This window comes from Lissotriton vulgaris, chromosome 2_2 (genome assembly GCF_964263255.1).
Source record: "Lissotriton vulgaris chromosome 2_2, aLisVul1.2, whole genome shotgun sequence".
Classification (NCBI taxonomy): domain Eukaryota; kingdom Metazoa; phylum Chordata; class Amphibia; order Caudata; family Salamandridae; genus Lissotriton; species Lissotriton vulgaris.
In genome coordinates this window covers 75,888,155-75,909,778 of record NC_141688.1, presented here as the reverse complement: position 1 = coordinate 75,909,778, position 21,624 = coordinate 75,888,155, and the positions used below count along the sequence as shown (strand labels likewise).

General features: G+C 49.0%; 1 protein-coding gene across 1 annotated transcript in view; it reads right to left on the bottom strand.

Moving 5' to 3' along the window:
- The window catches only part of MAN2C1 (mannosidase alpha class 2C member 1), a 362,406-nt gene that overhangs the window by 26,878 nt on the left and 313,904 nt on the right, over positions 1-21,624 (bottom strand). Inside the window, exons 22-23 of the mRNA XM_086959311.1 lie at positions 10,437-10,546; positions 151-230 (exon numbers count right to left, since the gene is read on the bottom strand). Coding sequence (XP_086815437.1) covers positions 151-230; positions 10,437-10,546 — 190 coding nt within the window. The remainder of the gene's footprint in view (positions 1-150; positions 231-10,436; positions 10,547-21,624) is intronic.

Below are 21,624 nucleotides of genomic sequence, written 5' to 3'. Positions count from 1 at the left end.
GGTGGGGGTGAATCAATTAAGTTGCTTATAGAAATCACACTTTGTCAGCAGTCATATGTACAAGAATAATGGGCAAGTTAACAGTTTTGCTTCTAATGGTCAAGCACTGAAAAACCCAAACTACCTGAACAATAAGCCCATGAGACTCACCAACATGTGGCATCACTGCATAGGAGAACTGGTGGATTCCCATATCCGCTGTAGCATCAGGAAGCTTTGGTGCTCTCAGTCTGAATAAAAGATTTAAAGATGTACTTAGAGATCATTTCATCCTTATGGCACTCTGGTTATACCTAATATAATTTTACATTATTTCAACAATCTAATCACAAGACTAGCATTGTTTTTCTCATGGAGAAATAGTCAGGTAAACAAGAGACCTTAAGGAACCATGTAACCCTGATTGTCCAGTTTGTACATTTGAATAAAAGCCTTCTGCTCTTAAAAATGTTTTGTTGTTGATTACAGCTGTCAATGCACATATCTAATGCTCGCACAAAAAACCCGAGTCCATCTTGCAATTTTACTTTACTGCTATGTTAGAGCTGTAAGCCTTAGGGTGGTCTTTCCCCAGACTTTTTGCCTTAATCCTACTGTTTTTGCTGAATTTGTCTTTGTTGGCTTTAGGACCCTGTGCACTTTACCACTGCTAACGAGTGCTATAGTGATTGCACTCTCTTTTAAACATGGTGAAGTTGGCAAACCCCCAATTAGGAAAATGTAATTTACATTGAAGTCCCTAGCAAGGTTTTATTACCTATACCCAGGACCTGTAAAGTAAATAACACTATTGGGCCTGCAACACTTATAGTGCCGCCCCATTTAAGTAGCTCTTTAAGTATGTCTCAGGCCTGCCATTGAAGCAAGTGGGTGCAGTTTGAAACTATCATTTTAACCTGGAAATATAAACCCTTTCACTTGGGCTAAACCTCTCTGTTAAACCCATATATGTCACCCTAGGGCGGGCTCTACACAGCCAAAAGGGCAGGGTGCGGAGTAATTAGAAAGCTGGACATATACATTAAAGTTTTACATGTCCTGGTAGTGAAAGAAACCTGCCTTTGTTTTTCACTATTGTGAAGTCTACTTCTCCCATAGGATAACATTGGGTTACCTTATGTAGGAGAGTAGGGTCTGCAATCCTATGATCACCCCAGATTTTTGCTTTTTGCTTCACTGGTTTACGACTTTCCCTGGCTGTGGGCCTGCTAATCAGACCCACAGCCTAGCTGTTCTCTCTCTAAATTGACACACATGTACCTTAGGTGCATTTACCAATTGGTACTGGGCCACCTTATCAGTCCCTGTACAGTATACCTTAGGTATCCAGGGCATAGGTGTACCCAGGGCCTACCAGGGGCTGCAGCATGTATTATGCCACCCCTGGCTGGCCATCCAAATCTGACACAACTGGCTGCACGACAGCTGGGGCAAGGTGGTGTAATCACCCTTTGCTTTAGATATAGTATAACTATATCTAACCCTAAAATGGACACATGTATTCCTCCTATGGCAGGCCTTATCAATCCTGAAGGCAGAGAGTTCTTGGAATTATGTGAGATGGTGCTCTGGCATGAGCTGAGCCCGTTTGCAGCTTGCGGAGCCAAGTCCTAATAGCTGTTCCATGATAACGCGTACCATATACTCTTAAGTGCATTATAATCCTCGCGGTTATTTGCTATCTCTGGTATCGCTTTATCAAAACATGTCGAGTAAGGTGTCATACGAATTGGAATACTAACCCCTCGCCAATTCTGGCGACGGGGTTAGCATTCCACCCTTCTAGAGGGACACGACATGTATGTAACTGAGAACCCCGGTAAAAGCTAACTCGAGCCTCAGCATCACAAAATGGATGCTGCCACCACAGACACAAGTCTGACCTCCTGCTGCTGGGAGTCCCTCCAGCGAGGAGAGCTTGGACAAAGGGTTTCCTGTCAGGGGCGGTGCTAGCACCATCCCAGACAGGGTTTTGTGTATCCCAGGTAGGCAAGGCTGAGAGGAAGGTGACTGCAAGTGGCACCCCGGTGCTCACTGTGCATATGCCGGCTTAAACCAGTTCCAGGGGCACACCAGCCCCTGAGCTGGGGAAAGTCCGGACAAGGGAGAGGGGTGTAACCACCCCCCTCCTGGTCCCACCCATGGGCAGGACCTAGTCGCGTGCCAGCCCCTTTCTTTAGTATAAAGGTAGGAGCGGGCCCCCTTCCCAAATTAGATAATTCCGAATCTTGACTACTTTCCACGAAAGGACTCTTGACTATTTCTGAAGACTCTCCCTTGTGGCTAAGGAGTAGCCACCCTGCACCAGCGGGCACCATCTAAGCGCTTGCGGTTTGCTGCACGTCCATCCTCCGGATCAAGACTGCCCAGCTCGACGAGACCCGGATTCCCTGGCATCTCTGACCTCTACCTACATCATCAGCCCAGCTGAGATTCGTGGGTGTGACGAGACCTGAAGGGACCGGCCATCTTCAAAACTGCACGACGCTTATCCAGCACGACCACCGAGGGATCCTCGAGTGAGTGCTTTGGGGTTTGAGAAGCCCTAACCCTGAGCAGCTCCAGCACCGAAGTCCAGCCCCCCAGCATCCACGAGATCTGCGTGGGGCCCTTCTGCTCTTTGCTGCTCACCGCGTTGTCCGGCCACTTGCCTGCTGGCTTGTAGCCCTCCTGACGACGAACCACGACGATTGCATTGCTGGTCTGGTTGCTCCAGAGTGGCCCTAGCTCCCCTACAACAGAGGAGCACCACGGACCCTCCTGGTCCACTCCAGACGCCATCTTGACACCACCGCGTGGGCTTGACTTTGCCAAGGTTTGTTGCCCCAATCCTGGGACCAGCATCGCCGACAGCAGACACCTTCGTGGGACAGCTCGCACCTCCAGCCTGGTCGCCGACAACGCCTCCTGGTCCGAGGGACAGCCAAGTCCAGTGTCGCCCACTCACCTGGTCGAGGTGACTTCATCCGGTGCCATCCTGGTGCCCAACTAATCACTGGCTAGTGATTAAGAACTGAGTCCCCTCTGCTTTCAGGTCGTCTCCATCACCGATCCAGGTTTGGATCACATCGAACTTCTTCACTGGTCGCCTGCCAGCAACTTCTTCTTTCAGGCTCCATAGACTTCAACGAGGATTCCTGACGTCTTTTGAACCGTATGCAGCCGCAGCCCCTGGGCTAGGTAACCTGAGCATTTCGGGGCTCCAACGTAGGTTCACTATCTAAGTGTCCAGATCCTTTTTCGTCGCATTCTACTTTTAGAGTATATGGTTTTTCGTGCCCCTCGGGCATTTGTGTAAATTGTGCAACTTAAAGTATTTTCTTAAGAGTTTTGTTGTGTGCTTAGCTCCCTGACTCAAAAAGAGATCAGGGTAGACTTGTTATAAATAAATATCCTTTTATTTTCATAACAACTTGTGTGGTGTCCTTTCACTTTGTGTTCAAGGGGTATATATGATGGTATAACAGCTGGCTTAACACGCCCTCTAGAGTTTAGCCTAAAGACTGCTCTTGTCCATGCTACTAGGATAGCTGGTCTATAAGGTTGACTTACAACCAATCATCAATAAGGGTCGTTTGGTATGATACACAGTGATCACTAGAATAGTGAGCACTATATATCAGGCCAACTTCTCACACCTTATTACATTTAATAAGTGGAATATCGAGTTTGGCGTCTAAAGAATATAATATAAAACCCTCTTTAATGGTAAAGTTGGATTTCAAGTCACAATTCTGAAAATGCCACTTTTAGAAAGTTAACACAAAGAGATGATGGACGGACCGCTGAAACTTTTCAGACACTCAACCCCAGTCGCAGATCTGGGTTGAATCCATTATCATTCTTTAGCTCACTTCGCCACCTCACTTTTAGAAAGTTGTCATTTTCTTGTCCTACCACACGAATAGGTGTAGCTGTCAGTTGATCTCTGTGTATTACTCCCAGACACTGAGACAAAGGGGGAAGAGGTGTTGGAAGGATGGGCCACCTCTGACTTGATAGGGGGGAGGAGCTATCCCCTACCACACCTACACATCACAAAGGATCTGCCTCAGCATATTGACAATGTGCTTCACAATCTTTTATGCCTGCAGAAAAGCTGGCACCATGGCAAGGAAGAAGGAAGTATCAAACACGTTTATGGGTGGAAACCTCCCGAACATTCTCCTACTTCAAAATGGACACCATGAATAAATATTGGACCCTCAGACCCAACTCTTCAGTACACCTCTGGACCTTTGGAAGAAGGAATGCGGTGCTGCTCTGCTGCAAGGACTGCTGCTCTGCTGGCCTGCTGCCTGACTGAAACGTGCCGACCTTGCACCTTACACCCACGACCACTAGAAAGACTCCAATCGCTTGTTGGCTGGCCTCCCGATCAAAATGCTCAGGGACAAAAAAGGCTCCAACCACCTTGAACCCTACACCTGTACTCTACCTGCTGCGAGTGGCTTGAAGGCAGAACTGAACCATGCCTGGAATAGGGATTTAAGGAATGTTCGGACTACCTACGATTCCTGACAGGCTTGACTATCTATATAGTAATGCACTGCAAGAGGACCAGGTAGTGATCTTACATATGTCTTCTTATAGAATATTACCTAGGATTTACTCCTTTCTATTGTAATGTGTTGTTGGTAGTGCTTAATTTCACTCAATGGTTGCCAGTGGGGCCAACTGGCACTAATTTGTGGGGGGCTGGCACTTATTTGAACTCATTAGTCTTTGACGCAGGGCAACAGAGAGAAAACACTAAAGGACGATTAAATGAGGACTAGAAAAAGAGAAGCACAGTAACCATGAAAGGAAACAAGAATGAAAAAAAACGTGATGAGATAGAGGGGCAGAGAGTGTGTGTGATAGATAAATTAGGGATGAGGTGAGATCAAGGCTACGCAGCCTTGGGATTTGGCACCCCTGAAATTTGATAGCCGTAGGCTTCTAAGCAAAACTTTGGGCACCAGCACCTATTTTTTTACACATTAAGTACTGCCCGTCGGCGTGCTGTTCAATGTACATTTGGCTTTAGTATAACACAACTGAATGCATATGACAATCCATAAAGGAAGACTTGGTTGAGCCAAAGCAACAAGTAGGTGCTTTGTTTTTTTAATATCCAAACACATACGGAAGAGTGAGAAGAAACACTATTTTCTAATACTATCTCCCCAAATAGAGAATCTTCACACAAACAGAGATAAAGTAGATAGAATTGGAAGTTATCAAGGTGTGTGTGTCAGAATCCGTGTTGGGAAGATTTTATAACCAAATGTAAGTTCATTTCTACAGGTAAATCCTGTGCAATACAAGCAAGTATCCTTTGCATGATTTTTTGTCTTTTCTGTCCACCCATTATTTTTTACTTCTCCAACGTCAGTCATGGCAGATGAAATAGGGCTCTTACAGTCCTGAGGAAGACCTCTTAACCCTCAGTGGCAATGGTATTAGGCCGAATCACACAACGGAAGGATAAAAGCTTCCTTTAATCATTTATCTCAATTTTTTTTATCTTGCCAGAATATCCGAGAATAAAATATTGAATTAGTTAAATCTACATAATTTAATATGCACTTGCCTTACAAAATAATTCTGATCCCCCATATATAGTATCAAGAGCTCCATTACTATTTCTGGTTGACCCCATCCAGGATATGATACCTGTCGGAATAAAGATGGGCCCAATGATGAAGTATGCCACAAGCTGAGGTTGAGGGTTGTTTTATCTTCCTAGAGGGATTCTGACAAGCACCATGATAACAAGAATTATTAGTAATCTTTATCCAACTTTACCTTTTGTGTGTTGATTGTTTTTCTCCTTTCAAGCCATTGCATGTGTGCCCTTCAATTTCTTTCACAGAAATCTTTTTTGGTGGCTATTACCTCTCTCAGGGGGTCAGTGAACTTAAAGCTTTTTCTTTAGAAGAACTATTCAAGCAGGTACATAAAAATAGATTCAATTTACACACCCTCCCTCATTGCTGAACAAATCCACTGCTGATCTTACCACCCAAGACATTTTTGAGCCATCCCCCTGTCCCCTCAGCCATCTAAAACGTTGGAGAAATGCAGGGTAAAGGTTTCTGCACTGCCTTGCCTTTATTTGCTCCAGAGAATCCCACACTAAGCTGATGATCAACTCTGTGGTCTTTGGTGCAATGCAATCTTAGAAGCATATATTTCTTTTAAGGTCCAGATGATAAAGTCGCTCCTTCTTTTTCTAAGGCTGAGGAGAGGCAAAGAAAGTAGGAAGAGTGATGCATTGACCAAAAGCAGTAACAACCGTAGGTAAAAAGACCGCCTTGGACCACAGTACCACTTTGTCCGTGAAAAAGGTGGCATAAGGAGGCTGCGCCAAGAGAGTGTAGATTTCTTTCACATAAAAAATGAGTAGCAACCAGAAACACAGTGTACAGTATCAGATGTAGTGGACAGGTGTGCGTGGGTTCCAATGGCGAGCACATTAGGAAAGTAAGGTCCCACTGTGACATCACAGATAGTTTTGGAGGAAATAAATACGTCAGACTTTTTAAAAATCTCATTGCAATGGGTAATTAAAACAGCTGCTCCGCTAAACATTGACAGATAGCATTTAGTAGGGCCCCAATACAAGTCCTTGCAGGGCCAGAGTTGCAACGAACAACACTCCAGGCTACAAACCTGTCACAGCGACCTACCTAGACATACTTAGTACAAGGACTGGGGACTGCAGAACAGATACATGAAAGTAGGAGCCCTGCAGGTCCACAGTCACCAGCATCTTGAATTTGTGCTTCTGCAAGCAGGCTTTCACAGGGATGACATCTAAAATGTCCTTGTGTCTTTCTTCGACACTAGGAAACAGTGGGAGTAACAGTCAGTCCCCATTTCCTGAGCACAAACATGCTCTATGGCTCCTTTTGCCAAAAGAGTCTGCAGGATAGGGCATATTCCCGGTGGAAGATCTAGAGGACCCACCTGTTGTATGGTACGTTTTGCCACCGATGGAGGATATATCTCTGAAAAGATGGTCATTTGCCACAAAGGCAACCTAAAGCAGCCTGGATGAGGATGCTTGAGTGATGGAGACTAAGAGTTTTGCTTCCCCTGATTGCCTGGGTGTTGTCGGTTTGATCCCAGCCCCCCAAAAGGACCGGGTTACCTATTTTGAAGACGGAGTGTCAGGGCACAAGTGTTATGCCAAACATCTTTAGTAGCTTTGAACGGGGTAAAACTGTTGAAGATACTGTCTTGCAGGGGTAGGAAGGACTATGGAACGCACCAGCTTTCTTTAAAAGGCTCCAACATTGAATCGGACCTCTTGCTAAACATGTAAGACCCAACAAATGACATGTCCATTAAAGAAGCTTCTGTGTTTCTTGAGAAGCCTGCGGATCTTATTCAAACATGCCACTGAAGATGGATTTCGCTCATAGTCGGAGAGGACTATAGGAACAGAGTTGTCTTACTGTGTCGATGTAGAATGGAAGTTGGCTCCGGTGTTCGGGTGGACCCGAAGGCAGGCTCCAGAGGCACAGACTGTGCCAAGGACAAATTAATCGGCAGTAACACAACTGGAGACCTCTGCGGACCTTTGGGTCCAGAAGACATGCCAGAGGTAGCAGGAACTGTGCCACAAATTCACAACATGGCTTCTCTAAAGGCCTCAATTTGTTGCAATTTCGTCCTTGTGACTTCTCAGGTGGAAATGGACGAATACCAGTTGGCCATCTTGCGCTGCCGCTTCGATGTTGGCTTTTTGGAAGATTTGAATCTCAAAGTCCTGTCTCGGGAATGTTCATGAAAGCAGGAAGGAGTCCAAACTTAACTTCGAGTGGGACTGCCAAGGCTTCTTTCCATGCCTGGCGACGTATAGCTTCACTTTTCTGGATTGCTTTTGGATTCATGAGGGCACACTCCTCACAGGACTTGCACCGTCAGAGTCATGCACTTATCCCAAACATCAGAGACCAATGTTGTGGGGATCTGTTTCCAGATATCTGTTTGTAACAGTCTTTGCAAGGCTTAAACTATGTGGTTTTAGGAGGTAACATTCTTCCACTGCACACTTGAAAAAGTAATTTTGAAGAAAAAAACCTCATCAATTGACTAAGAAAAAGTTGGGTGTGAGCTCTAAATTGACGCATGACTATGCAGAAAGAAAGAAACTGACATTAGCGCAAAGAAGTGGCCATTATTCCGGGGCGGTTACTAAGTCGGCACAGAGTCGTGTGATGCCACCTACCGGCATGCAGGAGTAATGCTGTTTAAATTATCCTGATCCAGTCTTGTGCCTGGGGATATTCTAAAGGGGAGGAATCTGGGCTAGAAGCATTCATCAGACAAAAACAATATGAGGTGGAGCACGTGTCCTGGTGCATTGTCAGTTTCAGAGGGAGGTATTTTCAAGTGAACTCAACATCGAAAGCACTTCTTAAAAAACACAACGTGCATCCTTCACAGCCCAACACTAGAGGCATACATTCCAACATTTTAGAAGAGGAAAGTGGGAGATTGTAATCAATAATCGAGAGAATGTATTTCCACAGTTGACTTCTATTGCAAGATAGCTAATTTTTGGCCACCCTAGTCGGGTCTATTGATGTAGATGACGGGAGTGTGTAGTGCATGTGATCTAATATAGCACATGCCGCAAATCTAATGTTACGGAAATGAAAACTGTAAAAATATTTGATTTTTTTCTATATGCCTATTTTAACAGGGATGACTTTTTTAACTGGGATGATCTTTTATGTTTAAATTTTTGGAATGTATGTTTTCTGCTCACTACTGGTGTGTGTTTAATGTGTATAGTGTACTGTGTTAAAATGTATCTTTTATGGCCAAAAAGAGCCGAAATAAAGATTAAATGATTAATGAGTAATGTTACAGGTCAAACCCTTTTTTGCACTGCATGGGATGTTCTACTGAGCGGAATGCCTGGTTTCAATGAGGTACTCTGCAGTAAACTCTAAAGAAAAATAAGTTTCCCCATGAACTGTATTTTCAACATAGACTAGCCCCTATTGTTTCTATTACACAGTAGATGCATCCAAGTTAATGGTAGCTGAAAGAAGAATATATAACTTACTGTTTGTTAAAAAGACCAGGAGACAACCTGAGGTAGGTGGGAGAGGCAATAGTAGAGTTTGGTTAGTGATCAGCCCTATGCATAAACTGGAGCTTGTCCAAGTTACTGTCACTAACAGACACTACTCTGGGTCAAGACATTATACTTCTGTGATATCCAGGCAAGATCAGACATTTATGCACTGATCCAAGCACAGACATGGATTTGGTATTTAAAAGTAATTCTAGTGCTGCTTTAGATAAACAAGAGACTTCTGCGTAGCAATGGTCCATACTGCCGCTTTCAATAATGGACCACATTTCCTCCCCAACGATAATACTTCCTATATTTTCATAGCCTTTCATTATCATTCCTTTTAGAGTGACTATTCAATTATTCACAGAGGACATGTCCTTCTGTTTAGAATTGATTTGGTACAATAGACAACCCAGAGTTAAATGTTGACTTCCAACAGTATCATCTGTCGGGGAGGGCTTTCGGTGGCACAATGGAGATATGCTTCTCTATGGGGCACTGAAAGTCAGGTTTCCCAATATGTGCACATTGAGAGGATGCTGCAAAATGAGTTTCTATTGAGGGGGTCATAATAAGTGGTTCATTTGCAACAAGAATAATGTATGTAACATGGCAGGATGAGGTCTGGGAAAAATTGGTAGTGAAAGGCGGGGTGTAATAGGCATTCTCCACAGATCACCATCACTGCACAGAAGAGCCATAATGACTTACTGAACAGGATGGGCAGACAGAACATCCAGAGACCTCTTTCAAGAGTATAGATTTCTGAGTTGGAAGTAGTTCAGAGTAGGAGCAAGGGATTAGTGCGGTTTCTGAATGAACTAAAAAATAGTTACCTTTTACAGACTGTTGTGCAATATGTCTGGTCTGTTTTCAGGGGTTTTTACTTACATCTTTTAAATCACAGCACACAGTCAGACACATGTAGAGTAAGGGAGGGAGAGAGGGTCTTTGTGCTAAATAGAAATTCAATACATTGTTTATACTGAGACGATGGCTACAAGTTGATAAAGCTCGGAAAGGGTTACCATGAAGTAAATACTTGACTATGAATAACAGTACCTTAGGGATCAAACACACTGGCTTCCTACAATTACAGGCACAAACTACTACAAGTCAAGATCATGTAACAGGTATACTTTATCCAGAAAAGGCTAACATAAACCTATCAAGACGCTTGGGGGGATGATGGCAGATACAGATTTTAGGCATCTTGCATGAGCCTGTCTAATACAACATTGGCATGTGTGAATCTAGTTTCTCACAACTGAGGACTGAGACCCTGCATCCGCTGAGGACTGATACCCTGCATGGACCTCACTACCATCATTCCATGAACACAAGTATCACTCACAGTGAGAGGCTCAATACGTTGCCATGCACAGAGCACCCATATTTACAGTCATTGAGCAACGCGACACCAAAGCCGTGTTCTGACAGATCCATCCATCGATGACCCCACACCTGCAGGGAGAAAGGAACATCACTAGATTACTGGGTTGTCACAACATCTGCAAACCTGACTACATATTTGTTCACAAAGCATTTTTGACTTAAGTGCTTTAGAGATGCTGCACACTTCCGAGACATACTAATGTTATACTAACCAGAATAATTGCAGGTGGATAGGAAGACTAGCTTTTAATTATGATTCCTATGTCAGCTAGACTAAAAATAAAGATATCTATCTTTAAAAATAGGAAAATAAAAAGATTTGGTACTCTGGTCATTTTGTGGAGAATTCAGCACCCAAATGATAGGGCTCACATATCTAGCTGATTTAGTTAACACAATCAATAATTTATATTTTCCTTACTTCTCCCTCATTGGAATCCAGTCAAACACATACACAATTCAGTACTTATTATTTCCCTACTAGATAGGGACTCGTATGTCAACTAAAATGTGAAAGAAACTCAACAGTCCTAGGTGGATCCTTTGGGGCCTGAACACAATGTATCTTTGGTTTGGGATATGGTGACATTTGTAGTAAAGGGAAAGATTGTTATTTTACTCTCTGTAAAATAAGGGAGAGCATCTCAAGGTTGATTCTTTCAAGGAGAATCAAATGGCAACACAATTAGAAATATGACGGTAATGGGAGCATACTGCTTGGCAAATGAGCACCAACTTTCCCAGATGCATATGGTAGATACAGGTCCACATTACGGTTAATTTAAATTACTCACAAGTAGTGCAGAGATTGTCAACTGTTAGTACAGCCAATTCACTGTATCTCCGGACATGTGTTTCTGCGTTCTTGTCAGTCAAGTTAATTTGAGTGCGCTTGAAGCGTATTGTAACACATCTGGATAAAAATCCAATCCGGAAATATCAGAGGCTCGCTCAGCATCTTTCTATTACTGAGCTTAGTTGTTGTGTTAAGGGTCATATGTCAGAGCAAGACCTCAAATGATCACACTAGTTGATTAAATGCTGTGGTCTTAAGATCACCATCAGTCACCAATCGAAAATAATTGGAAAAACTACCACTTTAGATAGGATGATAGAACACTAGGCATGTTGATCAAGTGTAACTCTACTTTTAAGCCACCATGAGGATTGAAGGGCTTATCAAAGCCTGCTGAAAGGACACTGATCCCTTCTAAGGGGACCTTGTTTGGGTGTGGATCCTCTGCTGGGCTGCAGCTCCTTATGCCGAGGTCTTCTCAGCTTGCAACCAGTGCGCAGGAGAGGAGGCGTGACTGCCTAATCCTTAATCTGAAAAAGGATGTCTGCTTCTGCTCCACCTCTCCAGGCTGAGTGGCGCTATCTTGCCTCCTTCCCAGAATTCATCCCCAGTGTCTTCTGATTTGTCACCCAGTCTTCTGATGCAGCATCTCTGAGAGACTACAATATATTCCATGCTTAGCTAGATAGACCCTCTGAGCAGGACTAGATATTGAGGGAGATGGAGAGAGAGACAGACATTTTCAGTTCCAGAAAAGAGGGCATGGAACAAAGACCACATTGTTAGGTCTTACGACACAGCAAGCTGTCACTACAGTCCCAATCAATTTGTACGTGGTGGTGTCTAGTCTACGTTGCCCAAAGGAACTGGGTATAGTGCTTATGCCTTGCTTTGTCACCTTTGCAGTGCTGAAGAACTTGTGCTGCAGAGTAGACTAACCTTTCTCTTAATCATCTGCGAGTCACACATCATAATATCTCCATGCTGGAGTGGTTCATCTTTTCAACCTCCTTTCAACCTACTCTTCATCATTGGCTCAAATTGTGTTACGGACTGCTGCGCGAGTTAGGGCAGCCTCTTGGCGCTGCGCGAGTTAGGGCAGCCTCTTGGCGCTGCGCGAGTTAGGGCAGCCTCTTGGCGCTGCGCGAGTTAGGGCAGCCTCTTGGCGCTGCACGAGTTAGGGCAGCCTCTTGGCGCTCTGGGAGGTCAGGCAGTCACACTGCACGCCGCCCTCAGGCCAGTGCAGGCACTGAGGTGTACACCTGACTAGTAGTGACGTCAGAATCTTCTTATATAGTGCCTACTACCTCTTTACACTCGTTTCAAAACACTATGCAGAAACAGCACTAGAGAAGCAGCACTCAAATAAGTAACAACTATACAATTAATACGGGCAAACATGGCCATGTGCAAAGACATAGGAGACACGAAAATGGCCGTTATCCGGTAACAATTTGCTCATGGATGAAAAGTCTATCCAAACGATTCAATAAAAAGGGAGAAGCTTAGCTATTTGCAAATTTATTAACACAGCATTGACGGCAGTTAGGCTCAACGTTATTTGTCACTAAATCATTATAAGTATGTAGGCAACAACCAGCAAAGAAAGGGTGAAACATGACAAAAACAGACGAGGGTAATCCTGTGGCCTAACGGCTAGAGCGGTCGACCTCGACGCAGGGGACCTGGGCTTGAGTATCGACAGGGACGCTCTATATCCTGGGATTCTGGGCAAATCACTTATTCTCCCTGTGCAAACAAAACGATCAAAATGAATGTGTCCGTCTGTAAAGCAAGTGGTCCTCTTGTAAAGCTCTCCGAAACCTTCAGGTCAAATTGCCGCTACTGAAAACAACATTCACACCTTTAAGCATAATTTAGCAAAGTTTCTGTATTAGGGCAGCAAGCTGAGGGGCGTGGCTTGGGCGCCGATGGCGATGGTCGCCTGAGAGCTCGGCTCCGGGACTAAGCCCGAGATTATCCTGAAATTCGGAGGCTGCGGGGCACCCCAGACCCCGCATTCTGCTGAGCGTGCCGACGGCAACCTGCCGGGGGCCCTGGTGGAGCTTGGACGAGGGTTGCTCCGAAGTAATACCGAAGTTTGCGGAGTTGCGGAGTGCGACCCAACATGGCGCCCGGACTCCTTTGTCCCCCTGATCGAAACTACTGAGTTGAAGAGGTGTCGCGGGTGTCGACTGGCGCCCGGCTTCGCCATCCTCGGTTGTTCTGGACATTGGACATTTACAGGATTGGACCTTTTGCAACGGAATTGCACTCGGTTGGACGGCCGGACGGGTGCCCGCGCACTGGAGGGCACCGGGAACGGACGCCCTGTGATCCAAGCGGTGGCCCACCTCGCGACTCCGCAACTAGCTACGTCTTCCTGGCCAGTCCAACTACATGGGAGGCGCGACACTCTGGCGCCACAGATCATCCGAGGGAGTTGGTGGCCCTCACCCCGGGGCTATAGTGGGTGAACGGGTCTGCCCGACTCGGCGACGGCTGTCTCCGCCCCCTCATCGGTGCCCTCGGACGCCGTGGCGGTGGCGTGAGCCGAAGCGGCGGAGTCTCCACAGGCTCTGGAGAAGGAGATCGCCCATACCCGAATTGAGGACAAGCACCCGGGAAGGTCGTGATCGACACCTGTACACGGAGACACCTACTCCGGGACCCTCACGGAGTGCCCCTGGCAGCATGGGGAAACCTAGAGGAGCCAAGGGATCCAACCAGACCACCTCGGACTCTGAAGCCCAGGACAAGGAGGAGCATGGGGACCCAAAAAGTTCTGGTAGCGCGCCACTGCAGCAACAGTTCGACCGTGTCCTAGAGGCGATAGAGGCTACGAGATCGGCCCTCCAACAGGACATTGCTCAGGTGGCGACGAGCCTGGGCCTCCTCAAGGCGGACCATGGCAAACTCTCAGACCGGGTCAAGGAGGTGGAGGGCACGGTGAAAACTTTGGAGCCGGCGCAGCGAACCTTGGCTGCGACGATAAAGGACGCCTTATCCCGAATCGAGACCCTCGAACGGAGGGCGGAGGATGCGGAAGGCCGCAACAGGAGGAACAACATCCGAGTGGTGGGCCTGCCGGAAAAGATCGAGGATGGCGACATGGTGCGATACTTGGAGACCTGGCTCCGAGACACGGTGGTCCCGGAGGGTCTGTCCTCCTTCTACACTCTAGAACGGGCCCACAGAGTCCCAGCACGGCCCCCACAGCAGGGACGTACCCCGAGGCCGGTGGTGGCGCGGTTGCTGCATTTTCGGGACAGGGACTTAATCCTCAATGCCGCCAGGCACAATGGCCCGTTCCAAGTTGCGAACAGTCAGGTGAACATCTTCCCTGATTACACCTACGAGACGCAGCGCAAGCGGTTCTCCTTCCTAGCGGTTAAGCGCGAACTCAGGAGCGAGGGCATTCAGTATTCACTCCTATATCCTGCAAGGCTCCGCATCATTGTCGACGACAAAACCCAGTTCTTAGACACCCCGGAGGAGGTCTGTGACTGGCTCGAACTGTACCGGACAGGGAAAGATGGTTTTGGCTCCTCGTCCCAACAGGCGGATGAGCCGGAACAAAGGAGGCGATCCAAGAGGGTCAGGAATCGCCGCGGCCGCACGGGAGGGCCCTCGACTGCGGAGACATCATCGGAACGGAGGGGAGTGTTGGAAGTATTGTCGGAACTGTCGGGAGCAAGAGACGAAGCCATCGAGGAGGAAGAAAACCCGGGTGCTCAGGGGGCACCGTCGGACTCGGAGGATTCAGTGGCAGATAGTACCCATACACCGGTGATCACACCGAAATCGGTGGAGGACCTTCTAGATGGACAAGGCAACGGGGTATACGGCCTTGTTTTGGGTGGGGGCCCGGCAGGGGGGAGGCGGTTGCCGTCCTTTATTGCTGACAACGAGGGAGAGAGGGTTGGGGGGCCTCTGCTTTTGCCCCGGAAGGTTTTGTCACTGTTTGGGGCTTGTTATAGTCCTGGTGGCCTGGGCGACGAGGGCCCACTGCCTCCGCCCAGCCCGCACCTGGCCCATAAGGCCTTCCTACGGTGGCGACCGTAGGAGTAGTGGGGGTTCTGGGGTTGATGTACGACGAGGTTTGGATGGGATCTAGATGGCGCAGTTTGGGTCCTGTTCTGGGGTGGGTGGGGGGGGGCTTTGTTGGTTCTTGGGTGGTTTGGTTTTGGTTGGGGAAAATGGCCGCCATCAGCGCTGGGAGGATTGATGCTTTTTCTTTGTGGGGACCCAGATGGGGGGACTGTGCAAGAACAATCTGGGACAATGGCTGATGTTGCTAACTTGAAATGTGTTACTTGGAACGTGAGGGGGCTTCACACTATGTCCAGGCGCCACAAGGTCCATGCTTATTTAGTGCGTAGGGGAGTGCAAATGGCGCTGCTGCAGGAAACGCATCTGAACAAGGCGGAAGGGGCGGCGCTTCAGCGTAGATGGCGGGGGCAGGTCTTTTCCACGTCGTACTCTGCTTATGCCAGGGGGGCGCTAGTATGGATCAGGGCAGGGGTCCCCTTCCAGGTCACGAGGACAGTGTTGGATCCAGAGGGGCGTTTCGTGGCCATCTCAGGCACTCTAGGAGGGAGGGACCTGAACGTTTGCTGTGTGTACGCTCCTAATGTAGACCAGACTGCCTTCCTTTCCAGGTTATCGGGCTCGTTGGCCCACTTTTTCGCCGGGCCCCTCCTGTTGGGGGGAGACTTTAACTCCGTAGTAGATGTGGACATAGACCGCTCGCATCCCCCGCTCCCCGATTCCCCGGTCCGTCGCACGGCTAAGGGTCGTCAGGATTGGCAGACCCGCTGGGGTTTGACGGACATCTGGAGGGCGCACCACCCCGCATCTAGGGATTATTCATATTTCTCGAGCCTCCATGAGTTGCATGTCAGGCTAGATGGCTTTCTTGGTTCGCCCGAACTGGTTTCGGCAGCGGTCCGATCAGAGTACTTATCGAGGACCATCTCGGACCATAACCCCCTCCTGCTGGACATTCGTTGGTTTCCTGGGACGCCGGCGGTACCCACCTGGAAGATGAGACCCGAGATCCTCGAGGACAGTGTCTTCAAGGCGGACCTGGGGGAGAGAATATCGGATTATTTTGCGTCCAACGGCGGCTCCGCGAGTACTAGGGCGTTCGAATGGGATGCTTTTAAGGTAGTGGTGAGGGGCTACTGTATCTCTAAGAAGGTGGGCATGAGGCGCGTCATCCTGGCTGATTTAGACACAGCGGACCGGGCACTCCGCGAGCTTGAAGTTAGCCGCCCCGGACACCCGGAATTGCAAGCACAAACGGTGGAGGCGAGGGAGAGGGTAGCGGTGGAGGTCGAACGGCTCCGCTGTTTTGATTATAAGGCCTATACGGTCCGGTCTATCGCGGAGGGAGACAGGTCGAGTGCGTTGCTGGCGTGGTTGGCCAACCCTACGCGCCAGTCCCAGACGACGACGAATATGCGTGGAGCAGACGGGACCGAGGTATGCACCCAACCGGAGATTCTTAGTTGCTTCCGGCATTATTATGAATGTTTATACCGCAGTCGCTCCGCACGTGACCCAGACCGGCTTGACAATTATCTTCGCCCACTGGAGCTCCGCACAGTAGGGCAGGAAGTGGCGAAAACTCTGGGTTCCGATATCGACTTGGGGGAGATCCGCGGGGCCATCAAACGGATGGCGAGGAACAAGACCCCGGGCCTAGATGGCCTACCAGTGGAGTTCTATGCAGCTTACGCTGACCTCTTAGCCCCTCGGTTACTGGTGGTCTACAGGGAGGCGAAGAGGTTAAGGCGACTCCCGAGCTCGATGTGTGAAGCGTTGGTGGTTCCTCTCCTCAAACCGGGCCGAGACTCATCCGACCCGGGGTCCTACCGTCCCCTATCAATGTTGACGGTGGACTACAAAATATTGAGCAGCATCTTGGCCTCGAGGCTGCTGGGACATATGAATTCCCTAGTGCATGAGGACCAGGCCGGCTTCATCCCACGGCGGAACACGACTATGAATATTCGAAGGTTGTTCCGCTTGCTTGGGGAACCATTTGTGGATGCCCCGTCCCCGGTAGTTTTGTCGGTGGACCTGGAGAAGGCTTTTGATAGCCTAGAGTGGGACTACCTCTGCACGGTGTTACGGAGATTCGGCCTCGGGGAGGGATTTGTCAGATGGACCGCGGTTCTTTATGCTTCTGCTTCGGCCAGGGTCCGATCGGGCCCATTGATTTCATCGCGGTATCCGGTGGAACGAGGCACGCGGCAGGGATGCTCCTTGTCCCCGCTTCTTTTTGCGCTAGCGGTGGAGCCACTGGCGATGCACCTTCGCTCGGGAGCCCACTATACGGGCTTATGGACGGCTGCGGGCCCGCATTATGTCTCGCTATATGCGGACGACCTGTTGCTCTTCCTGGAGGACCCGGTCGACGCTTTGCGGGGAGCGGAACTGGCGCTCACGGAGTTCGGAGCGGTCTCAGGCCTCCGAGTGAATTGGTCTAAGACCTGTCTTTTTCCGGTACGCAGGGGTACCCCCACCCCTGCGCTAAGTAGGGAGATCAGATGGGAGCCCGACTGCTTTAAGTACCTTGGGGTATTCGTTTACCACGACCAACCCGACCTCCTAGATGGGAACATTGCCCGCTGCATTCGAGCACTCCGAGGTTGCATGGACTTTTGGGCCACGCTGCCGCTCTCAGTGGCGGGACGGATCGCCCTGCTCAAAATGGTGGCGCTTCCCCGGTTATTGTATTACTTCCGAACTTTGCCGATCTGGGTCCCACCGGCCACGTTTCGTCGCTTGCGCTCTATGGTGGTCGGGTTCCTCTGGGGAACGGGCCGGCGGCGGGTGGCCCTCAATACCCTGATGAGGCCGAAGGACGAGGGGGGGCTCGCTGTGCCGGACTTCGAGAAGTACTATCTGGCGGCGCAGCTCCAGACTTTCGCCCAGGAGATCGCCAGGGAATTCAGGGGCCCGGAAGACGGTAGAGGGACGGGTATGGCCAGGCATGTTCTCTCCTTTATAGCGCTGCGACAACGCTTGGTCCTGCGGGACTTGTCGATGGAGGAGCGGACTATCCGACTGTGTTGGAATCGGGCTCACGCCAGAGGCCAACTAAGAACACCATATGCGCCTGAAATACCGTTGGGGATGCTGACGGCCCTCCCCCATGGAGGGGATTGGTCACGATTGGCGGCCTGGGAGGATTCCGGTTTACAGCTCGTCGGTGATCTGTACGAGGACGGAGCGCTCCTGTCCTTTCAGGATCTCATTGACCGCTTCGGGATCTCCCGGGGCGACTTTCTGCTGCACTCGGCCATTGTGCGAGCGATCCAGGCACACTGGCAGAACGGGCTGGAGGAACCCCACTTGTCTCAAGTGTGCCAGTACGTAATGATGTCGGCGGGCACGGTGAGGGCGGTCACTTGCCTCTACGGCAGGTTGATAGCAGAGGGATTGGCTCCTCTCACCACATTGAGGACCCGCTGGGAGGAGGACATTGGTAGGGAGATCCCGGAGACGACCTGGGCCCAGTTGGTGAGACGGGCCTGGAAGGGCACACGTAGCGCCCGTTTCCAACTGGTCCACTATTATGTTCTCCATAGAGCGTACCTGACCCCGGTGAAGATCAAGCGTTATTTTGCCACGGCTTCAGCGGAATGCCATAGATGCCCGGCTCAGGAGGCGGACCTCCTACACATGTTATGGGCCTGTCCAGGACTGACGTCCTACTGGCAGGAGGTAGCGACGACTCTGGAGGAGGTGACGGGGAGGCGCTTATCATTCGATGCGGCGGTGGGGCTCTTACACTGGTTCCCCCATACCCCCCGGAATAAAATTTCCAGTAAATTTATCGACCTGGGGCTCCTCCTTGCTAAGCGAGAGGTGACCAGGAACTGGAAGGCACGAGCTGGTCCGGCAGGCAGCAGATGGCACAGTGAGCTTTTGAAATGGGCGGCGGGAGAGAGCGCGCTGAGATATCAGCTGGCTTGGAGGCAGGGTAATGAGAAGGCGCAGGAGGCCGCGTTGGAGTGGGAAATGCTGGTGCAGGCCCTCAGGGATTATTGTGCCCCCAGCGACTCCGAAAGTGAAGAAGCGACTCGCCCCGAGTCCCGATGAACGTTAGCACTGACAGTCCTATTACCTTCCCCGGGGGTCAAATAGTAGATCCTATGTTGATAAGCTCCCTGGCGCTGGTGGTGGGGGGGTGGGGGAGGGGTTTCACAGTTAGTAGGTATTTTGAGGGGGGGGTTTATTTTGGGGGTTTTGGGTTTGTTTGGAAAAGCAGATGACGGACAGTGTATTATCCGGACCAGCTCCAGCATCCTACTGACCCCTGTTGCATTTCGCCGCCCGACCCCAGGGTTGGGGGCCGGTTGGCTGTGTACAGACTTTACGGAGGGGGGCCAGAGGGCTTTATTCTGTATATGTTGCTTATAATACAATGCTGGTCGCTACTGTACTGATTTACTGATTCCTGCAATAAAAATATATTTAAAAAAAAAAAAAAAAAAAAATTAGGGCAGCAAGCTGACCTTTCACACCATTAATAGAAGAGACAAATTAAAAGTGAAAAAATAAATAGTATGACTGTGCAAAAACGTTGGAAAAAATGCAAGTTTACATGTCAGAGTAAAAACAGCCGTACTGAGGAAGCATTGCTTAATTAAAGAGCTTCCTGGCTAATATGGTTTGACTTAAAACAATACAGAATTTTGAATGGTGTTGAATTACGCGCAGCAACCAATTTCCTGAGGATAAGGGTAAGTAAAGAAAATTATGCATTGTTATGTCGTGGAACAATAAGGATGCCAAGGGGATTTATTTACCTACAAACGAGAGCTGACTGAATATGCTGGCTAAAAACAAACCCAGTGTCGATAAAAATGGAGGAAAAATCTCAAACTTGTATTTTTTTCAGGAAAAACGTGACTTCACAATTGAATGGCCATCACTACATTTACGGCCAACCAACGATCTGTTTGTCTAGACACATGTGGAAAATCTGGAAGGATCCACTAGCCCGGAATAGATACATTCCCACCTTGTAGGGAGCCCCGGACGTCGCCTATCACACAGACACCATCTCGGACGTCCCCGCTCGGAGAGGTCCGCGAACACTCCACCACAGACACCCCTCACGGGTGAGACCGCTCCCATGCGAATTCAGTCAAAAAGGCGCCCACCTCACACAAATCCCACCTCCCTGCCACAAACATTCTGAGGTTCTGAATACAACACCCATATGCCCGTCTCTCAGACACACAAGCCTCATATATTCCTCCGAACTCTCTGAAGGTTTTGCAAACTGTAAAAAAAAAAAAACAAGGGGGGTGCCACTAGCGACCTGTAGCTCGACCTAAAAAAACATTATATAGCGCGGACTTTACCTGTGCTCCGACGCTGTGCTCGTCAACAGGGTGACTCAAAACGAAACCGACAGCGAACTGTGAGAGGCCTCTTCTGAACCCCATCGGCTAAGTAAATATGCAGTAAGTCGGGTTTTAAAATTAAATAAACTGCGTCTGTTCACTACAGAACACATGCTGTTCTCTTATTTTATTGCTGTGAAGAAGTTAGTCAGCTGTAGGGCGGGGGCTGCCCGCGCATGCGCGGGATTTCTAACTTTTATTCTGAAGAGCCCCGGTTAGAAATGCTGCGCATGCGCGGGCAGCCCCCGCCCTACCAGGTCCGGCAGCTGAAGTCCCGTCGGGAAGAACATCGGAAAGGGGCGAACATGCCTAGGAGGAGAGGAGCCCGGTGAGTGGGGGTGGGGGTGGGGGTGTACGCACGTGTGTCTGTTCGAGTGTGTCTGTGCGTGCGTGCGTCTGTCTGCGTGTGTCTGTTTAAGGGGGGGTGCGTGTGTGTATGCAGTGTGTGTGTGCCTGTGTATGGCTGTGTATGTGCGCATGCGTGAGTGTGGCTGTGTGAGTGTGTTTGCGCATGGGAATATGAGGCACGAGAGGGGCACGGCGCCGTGCGCACCCACGAGGTGAAATCTGCGCTCTGCGCTCGTGCCCCTCTCGTGTCCACATTCCCAAATACGGGCAGCAATAGGTCTTTCGCTGATGCGAGACCTAACAAGCATTTACAATGCAATGGTTTCGCCTTTGGAAAAGTTAGAGCTATTGGCATTGTAAATGACAAATTTAGTATTTATGTGTTGGTTTTGAAAACAGATAAATAAATGGCATTGTCATTTACATTGCCATTAGCTTAATCTCTCGCAAATGTGTGACCTATTGTACCCTACGGACGAGCTCAGCAGACAGCAATTACTACCACACACACACACACCCAGAGAGACACACACACACACACACACACACACACACACACACAGCCGCAACTGTTA